Genomic DNA, 14194 nt, shown 5'->3' with positions numbered 1-14194 from the left:
TTTAACTCTATCAACATCTTAATGATGGAATCCTGAAAAGTTGCATTAGCTATTTTTAGTTACACCCCATAATTCCAATTCATTGAAATGGTCTAACCACCATTAACTCCAATCAATTAGATCATATCCACAAATTACAGCTTCAATTTTCCATTTTTGCTTAATCATTTTGAGCCCTCCAAACACTATTCAACCATTTGTCAGAAGGATACAGTCATTCATAATCTGATATAAGTTGCTTTTTTGCTTTGACATATCCAAGACTTTGTTCAATCCCCATTTGTCTGAGGTGAGCATTCCTGTTCAACATTGTTCCTCAGACATCCTTCTTGGTTAAAGGAAAAAACATAAAAACAAACAAGAAATTTTCTTGAAGGAGGAGGAAAAATGTCTTTCACAGGAACTTTGGACAAATGCACAGCTTGTGAAAAGACTGTTTATGTGGTTGACTTGTTAACTCTTGAAGGAATTCCTTACCATAAAAACTGCTTCAAATGCACCCATTGCAATGGAGTACTTACGGTATAGTTTTTCAAATGCTTCATTTGGTTATTTTTTTTTGTTTTCCTCATACTCAAATGTCTAATTCATTGCATGCATAATTAGTATCCTCAAATCAAACATATCAGGAAATATCAATCAGATCCAATGCCATCTTAAAAGTACATAGGTATCCAGGATTTACCACTTTAGCTCATTATTGAATCAAGCAAAAATAATGGAGCCTTTCCTTGGATGCGGAATCTGCTATATGGTTCAAACGATTACACGATGTTTTATTATAAATCATGTTTATAGACAAATTATTAACATTCTTGTTAATAGCATATTATTGAATAGTTTTGTATGTTCTTGGATTCCTAATTCCACAATTTAAAATTTGTAAATAAAGTTATAAGACAGAGTTATTAGTTTGATATGATCTGATTTATCAAAAGAATATAAAATAAAAATATGCACGATATAGATGTGATCCTATATATGATGGTAACTACAGAATTTTATGTTGTCAGATGAACACATACTCGTCAATGGATGGAGTCCTCTATTGTAGGACACATTTTGAACAACTTTTCAAGGAATCTGGCAATTTTGTCAAGAACTTTCAAGCAGGTAAGATAATTTCCATCTCTTCTCCAATCTCCTTCTTACTCTTTCATTCAAGATTGATCATCAATTTGGCTAATGAGTTGTGTTGTTTTTCATGTCTATAAATTTAACAGCAAAGTCTTCTGAGAAGCAGTATGACATGGTATATTCACCATCCTTCTTTGCTATATGTACTTTTATTATCAATTACCTGCCTTGCAATATGCTTAAGATCATAACGAAATGTATTGTTTTTTCAATTGCTCTTGTTTACTCTCTCTAACATGTCAATTACTATTATCTTTAACAGAACAAGACCCCAAGTAAACTCTCTTCCATGTTTAGTGGGACCTTAGACAAATGCTCGGTTTGCACAAAAACAGTCTATCCATTAGAAAAGGTTTGTAATTTCTTATGTTTGATCATACACATACATATATATAAGGACAACTTCACTCTATAAAGCATTCACTATAAGCAAGGTTGGGCCTAATCATACAACAACACTTGGCTATACTAAATAGGTGACACTGGAAGGGGAATGCTTTCACAAGAATTGTTTTAGGTGTGCTCATGGAGGGTGCCACCTAACACATTCCTCCTATGCTGCCCTAGATGGTGTCCTCTATTGCAGGGTCCATTTTGCACAACTTTTCATGGAGAAAGGGAACTACAGCCATGTACTCCAAGCTGCTGCACACAAGAGAACTGGTTCTTCTACACCTCCTGAACCAATTGAGTTGCCACCACCAGAGCCACAACCTGAGGACAAAACAGAAGAAGAAAAAGAAGAAGAAAAAAAGGAACATGAAGAAACCTCTTGAATGAAAAGAGGAACATGAATTGCTTCATCCCTTTTCTTTCACAGCAGAAGGATTATTATTACATTGGTTGAATTGATTTCAGTATTGTCAAACATTTGATTACTTATTTATTTTTTGACTTTAATTGTAAGAAGTTTTGCTTATGTATTCAATTTCAAGGTTTCATTAAGCAAACGAAATGAGCAATACAATATGTTGTTTGATTCTTTCTGATGGAATTTTTATTTTATCATGCAACCATTTATAATTTGATATCACTGATATCTCTTGTGTGTGCAAATAATTTGATAGGAAAGCATAAAATTTTAAAACCATTTGCAAAGTTTGTAATAAATGTGGTAGGGAATAGTCTCCAACTATTGCTACAAGGACACATTTGAAGGAGGAAAAAGAGAAAGAAAACAATGGAGAATGATGTAATTTAACTACATCACATGGTGCATCATAGGTTAACGATATATGCAATAGTTGTAGCAAATAAGCAAACATAACCTATAATGAAAAACTAATAAGCATTTTATTTATTTATTAAACATATAATTTGTATGTAAAAACTTACTTTTAGGTGTGTTTAACTTAGAGAAACCCTAATAAAATTATATGACTTAATTCCTAGAAGTTAAGTAAGTTTCAATTTTAATCCCCATAATAAAACTGGCTAGACGGGATACTTCAAATTTCAATTTTTTTTGGTTTGCTTCTTGTTGGTAGGTTATCTCGGGGATAGCAAAAAACTCGTACCCATGGGTAAAACCCGTATGAGCACAGGTACGAGTCACAAATAAGTACTCGTGGATATTATAAACGGATTTTTAAAAATACCCGTAGTACATACGGGCGAGTATGAGTATCATGGTACCCGTACCCGCGGGTACCCGTTATTTATATGATTAATATATTATATTTAATTAAAATAAAAAGAACATTATTCTAACATTCATTACGCTATGTACATTTTTTCCTTTTACTTTGTTTACCTATTTTATTGAGTTTGGTGGTGAAACACCCTACAAATATTATTACATGTGTAGAAACACACATGTTTTTACAAAGAAAATATATACTTTTTGTTAAGGAATTGAGAACAAAAAATCACACAAATAAAAAACACCAATAAATTTAACATTTTTGCTAAATATTCAATCAAAGGTACAAAAATAATTAAGTTTTATCTCATTTGAAACATAATAGAAGTAAAAAATTAAAAATTCAATTATAATATAAGAAACCCGCAGGAGTATGACTCTCCAAACTTTTAGTGCAGCTTCTCATACCGTCATCTAACGAGTATGCTTTTAGTCCACATAAGAGTATGCTTTTGTTCAGCATAAGTCATTTTGATTATCCTTGACGATATTATCAAGAGCATGACTCTCCAAAATTTTAGTGCAGCTTCTCATACCGTCATCTAACGAAACACGTCACATAGCTCTTCGTTGTTAGGACGCCCTTCAATATTATGGAACATCTATATCAAAGTCCACCAACAACCACCATCTTTAATACTCCCCCAACTATCAACTAAATTATGAAGCTTCTTTGGAAAGCCTCAATCGCTATCACATTATCTACTCAAACAATCACAGTTCAAAAGAACTATCATACTTCATCATAAGTAGTACATCCACAACACACACCTTGCGAAAATATCAACCAATGATCGCGGAAAACTCTTGCATTCAAGCCAATGTGCATGTCACACTCTACATCTCTACCAAAGTGTGTGTTACACATCGCATCCAAGCCAGTGCCCATGTTACATCCATCACCAAAGTCAGCCAACACTTGTGTGCTTTTGTGTATCCGCTAGCAATTAATATCCATCACCATGACATTATGGATACACTATTAGGATATTCCACTTTTCCTATCAAATGAGATCATCATCTCCAACATCTAGAGAGATATTGATAACACTTGTTTCAGAGCATAACTCAGCATCTGAGTCCTTATCTCCACCTTGGTCTCAATCCAAGACATGAACTTTTGGGTTCTGGATCCAATATCAATGTGCTCTCCACAAAAATCATGGCGTGTTTCCTTCTCCTTCAACCCTCATCTATTTCATTCTCACATAGTACCTTTGACAAATTTTGTCCAGCCAACATGTCATTCACCCTCTTTTACAGTGGGCTAAGAACCATCTACCAATTGGCTTTGATACTAATTGTTGTTTCAACAAAAGAGATCATAGCACAACGTTAACCACGAGCAATCAAATAAAGAACATAGAATAAATAGAAGATGAGAATACAAAAGAATTTATTAACAAGATTCGGCCAATTGTACCTATATCTCCATGAGTGTTCAACGACTATCAAGATATTATTAGAGAACATCATTGGCAACTTGGGCCATACACCCTAAAATGCCCGCCAATATGCCCATTTCGCCCATGGGCATTTCAAACAGATGGGCAGGGCGCCCCACATGCATTAATGAGTACTAAAATAAGAAATTTGATGGATCAAGTATGACAAGAGTAATTCATGTTCTCACCACTCGAGTACAATGTAGCAATTTTCCAAAATATAATATCTTATCAATTAACTGCATGTCTAGTCTATGCAAAACAAAGTGTTATGTTTTGTGTTTTGAATCTCAATGTCACATCGTGCATCCATGTAATCTCAAGTATGATAACACGAATATTGCAATGTTTCTGTAGTAAAAAAAAGAGACAATATATAATGTCTTGCAATATTTTATGTACTAGATCATTTTTAGTTTTTTTTTAATTTAGGGTGACCTGCAAGCTTGCCCTGCTCATATTTAGGGTGGACATGGCATGATATGGATTATATGTTCTAGCATACATGTTCTAGCATATCCATGAGCCCAAATGCCCATGTGGTGTGTTTCTAATTGGTATGGTGCAAGTAATAACAAGGAACTTGAGTCCAATATATAACATTGGTTACTCTACTTCATTCCAATACTAGGCTATGTGAGACTAATATAATAACATATTTCAATCATCCCCAACAATTGGTGCAATGGAAGTGGTTATTATGTAGTGTTGACCACAAATAATCAAACAAAGAGCATAGAATAAATAGAAGAGAATAAGATAATAATTTTTTAACAAAGTTCGTCCAATTATACTGTCGACGTCCCCGGGAGCACTCAAAGACTACCAAAAACATGCAAGAACATGATTTTGATGAAGACAAATCTTAAAGCTTAAAGACAAGGACATATCAACAACAACAATATAAAGACTCATATTTAAGCTTCAAGAAAGGATAATAAAAAATAAAGTAATATTTTTGTTTTTAAATCCTAGGATGCTTTGAATGGGTAGAGTCTAAGTTTGGGTGAACCTTATGATAAATGTCACATAATTAGAGTATGAACATATTGCATAAAGAGATTTTCATAAATTTCATGAATTAAGTGCATTTACCATGCATACATGATTTAGGGCATTAACACTTATATCATTTTCAAAATCATATACCGTGCATCAATCATTAATTTTTACAATTAATGAATCTTGATGCAAGATTGATATATGTTTTCAAGAGTGAATTTATAAAAAGAGAGAAATAAATTTTCATGTGAAAAGAGAGATAGTTTTGTGAATCTTTTAAAGGTTTTAGTTTTCAAACATTGAGTGTTTCAAAGATTTTCCTTTAGTGACTCATAATCATTCATATTTATATATGAGATTGTGAGATTCATCACATGGTAGTTTGTTTTGAATAATAGTATATGATTAGCACATTATAGGTGCAAGGAACTTTGTGCACACCCTTATGGTCGATTTGTAAGTTTGTCTCTTTGAGGGTGTCAGGTATCACCTAGGAGGAAGAGATAAATTTAGGAGAAATCCTAAGCTACAGTCAAGGTCTAAGAAGAGGTCTCATTGGGTATACTTGGTTAGAAGTGGTGAGGAATCATTAGAAGCTAGGTCCAAGAGAATTCTTGGTGGAAGAAGTGTTTTGTATAAACATTGTATTTCTTCTAGTAAAGTAAATCTCTTAAGATTAGAATGGGAGAACTAGATGAATATTGTATGTGGATTGACAATCAAACTAAGATAAATCGATTGTGTTACCTTCTCTTCTACCCTACTCTTTCACTTACATCCAACTATCATATTTTTGCTTTATTTGATTCCATTCATTTAGAGATCATTGCATAAGTGAATCTGCTCTATTAATCACTTTCATTAATTTGTTTAAGAGCATATTATATTAGTTTAATGACTACTTTCTTGCTGCATCAAGAACCAAAAGATTTTCTAGAAAATCATCAGGTTAATCTATTAAGCCTTCATTTAATCATTTAAGCTTTTTGTTAATTGATTAAACAACCATTTAATCGTTTAAAACCAGTAGTTTTAAGATTAACGTTTGTAATTCGAGTCGAGTCTAATTATGATTTTAACCACCTATTCACCCCCTCTAGGTGAAGTTAGAGCCCTTGTTAACCAACAAGTGACATCAGAGCTAGTTCGAACAAGTACTAGCTTAATCGCTAATTCGTGAGATCCTAGGGATATACACAAAGAGCTCTACAAATCCTTTCATGGTGAAGGATCCTCTATCAATCGTCATCCAATCTTTAGTGAAGAGGGCTATGCCTACTAGAAAATCAGAATGAAGATTTTCATTGAGGCCATAGACATGGATATTTAGGAGTCCTTACAAAATGGACATCATGTTCCACTACACTTGGTGGATGGTGAAACTAAAGAAAAATCAAGGACCTTGGACCGAAGAGGAAAAGAGAAAAGTGTAGCATAATTTAAAGGCTAAAAAGTTTAGTGTTTGACAATGTAAAAGTGCCAAAGAAATGTGAGATCTTTACAAGTAACCCATGAAGGCACTAGTAAAGTCAAGAGAGCTAGATTAAATGCTTTAACTCATGAATATGAATTGTTTTGTATGTTTTCTAATGAATCAATAAATGAAATTCAAAAACAATTTACACATATTGTTAATCATCTTGTCGCATTAGATACATTATTTGCTAATTGTGATTTGACTAATAAAGTTTTAAGATGTCTTGACAAGGCATGACAACCAAAGGTGATGACTATTGTGGAATCCAAGGACTTCGATTTAATGTCACTTGCAACACTTTTCAGAAAGATTCAAGAATGTGAGATGGAGCTGGGCCGCTTGACACAACATGAAGAATCAGACCCAAAAAAAAAAGAAATGCATCTCCCTCAAGGCTACAACATTATATGCAAAAATTCAAGATGAGACAACTTATGATGAAGATTATGATTCCTTCGATATCGACGATAAAACCATGTCACTCCTTGTAAATAAATTCCGCAAGTTCTTAAAGAAGAAAGGAGCATTCAGAAGGTTTCAACGAAAAAAACCAAGAGACTCAACCAAGAAGAACAAGAATGCAAATGGGAAGATCACTTACCATAAGTGTGGGAAGGTAGGACACATGAAGTTCTCATGTTCTACATGTCTCGAAAGGGTTTAGAATGACAAGAAAGAATCAAGGGACATCAAGGCTAAGAAAGCCTACATCGTTTGGAATGTACCCGAAGAAGAAGCCACTTCAAGCACCTCGGACGATGAAGAATTGGCGAAACTATATCTAATGATACAAAATCATGATTCTTATGAAACAAGCAAGCAATGCGATTTGAGTGAGGTTAGTATTTCTGATTATTAGGGGTAATAAGGGTAAATTTATTAAGCCATCTCCCAATAAAAATTTAATGATAACATCTAGGTCATGGTGGTGTATTTTAAAAAAAACCATAAGTTTGAAAAGTTTATGTGAAAAATATGGTATTGATTACCAATAGTTCGCTCCTAAAACTCATGAACAAAATGGAGTTGTTGAAAATAAAAATAGAGTTCTAGAGGAGTTGGCTAGAACCATGTTGGATGAAAGCAAAGATTATAGTCTTTAATAAAATAACAATGACAATTGACGAGTCTTCTCCAAAAGAGGAGATGAATGATATTTGTGATGATCTTCTAGGTACTCTTAGGTACTCTTGAGGATGCATACTTGAAAGAACAAGAAGCTGAAAATTGTATGCAATAATTTCAAGGTAGCATGAGGTTGATGAAGATCTATCTTGAAAATGATGAAAAAAACAAATCTATTGTGGTAATTAAATATCATGGTATGATATGATGTTTAGTTTACTTAAATTAAAGTAGACTCGCTATTATGCTTAGTATGTGCATGTGTGCTAGATATCAAGCTAATCCTGAAGAATCACATCTCACAACTACTAAAAGAATTATAAAATATTTGAAAAAAAACCTTAAGAATGGGATTATGGTATCCTAGGGATGCATTATTGAGCTTAGTAGGATATTCCATATCCAATTTTGATGGATGCAAAATGGATAAAAAAAGTACTAGTGGTACTTGTCACATATTAGATAGCTCACTAGTATCATGACATAATAAAAAGTAAGCATGTATTTCTATTTCAACTGTCGAAGCAGAATACATTACTGTTAGTGTGTGTTATGCTCAAATTTTATGCATGAAGCAACAACTATTAGATTTTAGTCTTGTGCTTGATAAAATATCTATTAAATATGATAATACTAGTGCCATAAATCTGTCTAAGAATCTTCTGTTGCATTCTCGCACCAAGCATATAGAAATCAGGCATCATTTCTTAAGAGATCATGCTCAAAAGTTGATTGTGTGATTGAAATTGATGAAACTTCAAAACAACTACATGATATTTTCACTAAACATCTTCCTAAAGATATTTTCTTATATTAAGAAGAGAACAAGTGATTCTTGATGAATGATATATTTGTTAGTTGTATCTAAATTTGTGTTAAAATTCAATAAATATTTTTTATCTTTATTCAAAGCCTATCTTGTTTGCTTGAATGCACGTCATAATTACTTATGTATGTTGTTATATGATTAGGGCGTGTGTTCATTTTGTCCTTGTTGTTTAGTTTATACTTCTATTGACTCTATGTACGTTTTGAATTTTGTATTGCTTTGGCTTTTTGATATATGTATTTTAAATTGTATTGACTTGTACTCTTATGTTTGAAATGGATGGTTATCTTGAGTTATATGTGTTGTTCACATTCACATTATTATGTTTATTACTACGTCTTCAATATAACTGTTATAATTGTTGAACATATATTGTATGTAACATGTAATACCAAAGGAAATCAAGAAATTTTCATTTAATTACTAAATATCCTTTATTTAATCAATTAATAACATATATAATTGATCAAATATTGCAAAAAATACATTTTTAGTAAATTCATAACCCGATTAATCAATTAATTCCATGTATAATCAATTAAGATCATTAATAATTGATTTATCTATGTACTTTTGGCTTATTTTTATTTGTAATTTTGCTTTCTGATCATGTCAAAAGGAGGAGAAAAGTTTTTGTCTATGTTTTATAGATTTGATGCATTATAAGCTTTCGCAAGATTCAAAGATAAAATTCACAAAGTGAGGGGGAGCAAAATTTCAAGCTCAAAGCAAATCTCAAAAAAAGTGGATTATCTTTGAAGAAGGTTGCAAGATTGGGTTGCCATCATAGAAAATGGGGAGCTTGTGAATGCAAACATGTAAGAACATGATTTTTATGAACACAAAGCTTAAAGCTTAAAGACAAGGACATATCAAAAACAACATAAAAACTCATATTCAAGCTTCAAGGAAAGATCATCAAGACTAGAGTAATATTTTTATTTTTAGGTCCTAAGATGCTTTGAATGAGTAGAGTCTAAGTTGAGTGAATCTGATGATAAATATCACATAATTAGAGTATGAACATATTGCATAAAGAGATTTTCATACATAACATGACTTAGGTGCATTTAGCACGCATACATAATTTTGGGCATGAACACTTATATCATTTTCGAAATCATGCACCATGGATCCATCAATCATGTTAGAGGTTCATGCAAAATTAACTAAGTCTTTTCAGGGAAAAAACGTTAATTGATTAAAACATTGATTAATCGATTTAGTCTTTGCAAATGAGAAACACATTAATCGATTAAGGACATGATTAATCAATTAAGTCAGTTTCTGTTTTGGAATCTTGGATATTTTAAAGAAATGTTAATGAATTAAGTGAAAATTTAATCGATTATCCACAATAGAACAATTTGAAACTAATTGATATTTTACCATCCTTTCCCATGGGAAAAAAGAGAACAAGAATTTCACACTTACAAAAACTTGATGCCAGATTGATAAACGTTTTCAAGAGTGATTTTCTGAAAAGAGAGAATGAAACTTTCATGTGAAAGGAGGGAGAGTTTTGTGAATATTTAAAAGGTTTTAGTTTTCAACGATCGAGTGTTTCAAAGATTTTCCTTTAGTGACTCATAATCATTCATATTCATCTATGAGATTGTGAGATTCATTAGAGGGTGGTTTGTTATGAATAATAGTATATGATTAGCACATTACAGGTGCAACATACTTTGTATACATCTTTACGGTTGATTTGTAAATTTGTCTATTTTAGGGTGGGAGGTATAAGAAGAGGTCTCATTGGGTATACTTGGTTAGAAGTGGTGAGGGGCCATTATAAGCTAGGTCCAAGAAAATTCTTGGTGGAAGAAGTATTTTGTATAAACATTTGATTTCTTCTAGTAAAGCAAATCTCCAAGATCAGAAGAAGATGACTAGATGTAGATTACATATGGATTGACAATCGAACCAGGATAAATCACCTGCGATATCTTCTCTCTTACCATACTCTTTTACTTACATGTAATTATTGTATTTTCACTTTATTTAATTACATTCATTTATAGGCCATTACATAAGTGAATCTGCCCTGCTAATCACTTTCAATAATTTGTTTAAGAGCATATTAGATTAGTTTAATCATTACTTTCTTGTTGCATCAAGAACCAAAAGATTTTTAAGAAAATCACTAGGTTAATCGATTAAACATTCATTTAATCGATTAAGTTCAGCTTTATGTTATTTGACTATGCAACCATTTAATCAACTAGAACCCGTAGTTTTTTAGATTATCTTTTGTAATTCGAATCGAGTTTAATTATTAATTGAACCACATATTCACGCCCTCTAGGTGAAGTTAGAGTCCTTGTTAAACAACACCAAATGCCCTTAGGGTGTTTCTATCTAGTGTGGTGGAAGTAATAACAAAGAATTTGAGCCCGATATATAACATTGGTTACTCTACTATATTCCAATACTAGGCCATATGAGATAGACAAATATTTGGCTCATTAGGAAATCTACGCAAGAATCGTCACCTTAGCAAATATTTTGCTCCATCTTGTTTAATGCCTAATTCTCTTTAATAGATCGTCCACATTTGAGCATGCTCTATTTCATAAAATTCTTGAATAAATACATAATTGTTTACAGTGCGAATCTAATCATCGCCACAAATAAAAAAACTGAAAATACAAAGAAAATAATGTTGAGGCACTAACATTACAAAAAGTACCTCACACAGGTTCCTATCACAACAAAACAAAAGAGAAACCTCATAAACCAGAGGTGCACTAGAAGCCTTGCTAGGGTCTTCCTCCACCTCCGAGTCAAAAGAGATCTCAATGACCTAAACTGAATCTTCTATGCAGATAAGCTCTATTTCATCCACTCCCCAATCCATCGAGGGGTCCAAGGTGTACCCCCTAGGCATAGCTCTGTCTGTCTCTCTTGGCACTGATCCTGATGATGAGAATCATGTTTGAGGCTAGGTCCTAACAACTTCTGATACGCCTCGAGCTTCAGCCGGTATAGAAAGTCCAGCGGATGTAGGTCTTCGATCGGGCAAAGTGAATGATGCCTCCCGAACTGCGTAGTAAGGTGGAAGATGCAGAACTGAGTCATTGCTTACCCGATCCAGCTCCAGGTAGCAAGGACCTGTGTAAGTGTGTCGATTACCCTCAACACTCCATGTCCCCTCCTGGGACACAGTGAAGCGATAACCTCAGATCAGTGCTGATGGGTCCATATGAACATGCGTACAAATACATCACAAGAAAAGAGAGGGAGTAAAACATCTATGAAAAACTTGTCATCGACGTCGTGGAATTAAACGGAATAAAACACCAAGAGAACACACGAGTACAAATATATCATGTGATCATACAAGCATATAATAACGATGAATGAAGTATAAAACTCGAGAATTTAGAATCAATATCGAATTAGAATCAATATCAAAGAATATCATGTATGCAATGTGGTGCATGAGTCCACCATCCTTACTCCTTTATCCTCCCAATAACTATTCGGAAATAACTGAGAGTACAGTTCCCATAACAAGTCCATTTGATCGCACCAAAATTATTCCTCGCAAGGATATATGATCGATCAGTTCTAACGGAACTGTCCATTTTAGGACGATTATCAAACACTTTCTGGACATCCCTCTCATCGATCCTGATGGCAAAGAGGGGTTGTTAGAGATCACCTAGTTTGCGCTGTGAGCATTGCCCGATCCAACAGAATACCTCATCCAGGAATACATGGGACTCATATCCCCTAGACTCTCCCTCAAGACTTTGCTGACGAATCACCGCCATCAACGACATCCCTCTCAACATCTCGGAGCTCATTTGTTTCCCGTACATATCCTCTCCACTACTTCATTTTTTACCATGGATATGCACCCTAACCGAAATTAGCAAATTATGTCTTTTAATCAATCTTTTCTAGCGATTTGGCCATCCTAAGACATCTCCCATTAGGAATGCTTCTAGTGGGTCCTGATCTTAACATATAAACAAAAAGAAAATAATTTCGGCACCACTACGAACCATCGCTGAATTATCCTGGACGGTACTCAAGCCAAGCCTCTTACAGTCAGACGATCTTGCTGCATGGGCACAACATAATACTTCTCAGCACCGCTACAAACCATCGTTGAATCATCTTGGACGATTCCTCTAGCCAAGCCTCTTACGGTCAAACGATCTCGCTACATGGGCATAATACCACACCCTCGGGCCTCTGATAAGTGCAAAAGGTATACACTTTTCACCATCATTTTATGGCACTTATCCTATGCAAATTGTAGAAAACCAACTTAAAAACAATACTTTTTGGATAAAATATCATAATCTTGTATATTTGTGTTTGTATTTCTTTTTAATATGTTTTGTAGGATTTAGAAAGAAAAAGAAAAGAGAATAAAGACTCATGGTCCAAGAAGAAAAAAAAAGTCAAACACAAGGTGCTCAAGCAGGCAACTTAGCGTGGACCAAGCCACGCTATGCTAACCTGGACACCAGCCTGGCTCAGTCAAACCAACTGGCGCAGATCAAGTTGCACAAGCAGGCAGATGAGCGGACCTGCTTGACCGCCCAGCCTAGCACCAGACAAAGCCTGACACAGTCAGAACACAAGCTTGGCACGGTCAGACACAAGCCTGACACATGCCCAAGCTGCTCAAGCAGGCAGCTCAGCGGTGCCACATGTATGCTGAGCAGTGAACCAGACACCTGACCAGGTCAGCAAGCACCAAGCCACGTCTCAATCAACACAGTGAAAGCTGCTCAAGCAGGAAGCTTAGCGGTGCCACATGTGTGCTCAACAGTGTGCACCTAGAATTGACTTAGCCATCAAAAAACCATGAAGTCATGCATGACCTCATTTCAAGTAGCCCACCATAGGATTTTCAGGTGTAGCTCACCATAGCTGGTCCCATAGTTCACAACTAGCGTTGGTGAGTCAAGCTTAAGGAGGTGACCAAGCTACTTGACCAAGTGACCAAACCCATGCTGAAGGGTTTGGTCAGCTGCTGAGCGATACAAAGAAGCAGCTGAGCGCCCAACACCTTGGCCTATATAAGGACATGAAATTCTCATTTGAAAAACGTTATACATTCTTTCTAAATTCTTCCTAGTTTATTCCTATTCTTTCCTCCATATTTTCCTTTCATTTTAGGTAGTTTTTAGGCTAGTTTTAGAGTAGTTTTTCATATAATTCAAGAGGAGAAAGGAGAAGGCAAATGAGATGCAAAAATCCATTTTGTAATCTCATTTGGAACTTAAAGCATCCAATCCTTTGATGGATGGCTCATGCTCCTAACAATTTCATTTGAAGGATTGGTCATGTATTTCTTCTTCTTCTGTTATTCTAAATTTGAATTTTAATCATTCAAGTTGGTGTTTTGGTTAATTTTATTTGTTTGAGAAGTACTTAATGCTCTTTTTAGATTGATCACCTAAAAACTGATTTCAAGTTATAAAAATTACTTATCTCAAACATTTAACAAATAAACTAAGAAGTAGTTGTACTACTTAGTTTATCTGCCAAATTAAGCATGCATACTTTTCTTA

The 14194-nt window shown here is 34.2% G+C and overlaps 1 protein-coding gene across 2 annotated transcripts; it reads left to right on the top strand.

Annotated features, from left to right (window-relative positions):
• Positions 242-2124, top strand: LOC109334919 (LIM domain-containing protein PLIM2b-like). 2 transcript variants are annotated; one of them, XM_019570936.1, is made up of 5 exons: positions 242-522; positions 1014-1113; positions 1224-1237; positions 1397-1489; positions 1614-2124. In XM_019570936.1, the coding sequence occupies exons 1-5, from the start codon at positions 388-390 to the stop codon at positions 1911-1913; spliced, it is 642 nt and encodes a 213-aa protein (XP_019426481.1). In that variant the 5' UTR covers positions 242-387; the 3' UTR covers positions 1914-2124. The 2 variants fall into 2 exon arrangements, with proteins under 2 accessions (XP_019426481.1, XP_019426471.1); XM_019570926.1 differs by having other exon boundaries at positions 1224-1252; positions 1400-1489; positions 1614-2121.

Source organism: Lupinus angustifolius, chromosome LG02 (genome assembly GCF_001865875.1).
Source record: "Lupinus angustifolius cultivar Tanjil chromosome LG02, LupAngTanjil_v1.0, whole genome shotgun sequence".
Taxonomy (NCBI): Eukaryota; Viridiplantae; Streptophyta; class Magnoliopsida; order Fabales; family Fabaceae; genus Lupinus; species Lupinus angustifolius.
Note: the sequence above shows the minus strand (reverse complement) of the source record. Positions and strands in the feature narration are given on the sequence as shown.

What these genes read in the sequence shown, in the direction of transcription:
- LOC109334919 (XM_019570926.1), top strand. Translation starts at nt 388, where the DNA reads ATGTCTTTCACAGGAACTTTGGACAAATGCACAGCTTGTGAAAAGACT. An exon ending in CTGAGAAGCAGTATGACATG is followed by an intron (nt 1,253 to 1,399) that starts GTATATTCACCA and finishes TATCTTTAACAG; the next exon opens with AACAAGACCCCAAGTAAACT. An exon ending in CAGTCTATCCATTAGAAAAG is followed by an intron (nt 1,490 to 1,613) that starts GTTTGTAATTTC and finishes TATACTAAATAG; the next exon opens with GTGACACTGGAAGGGGAATG.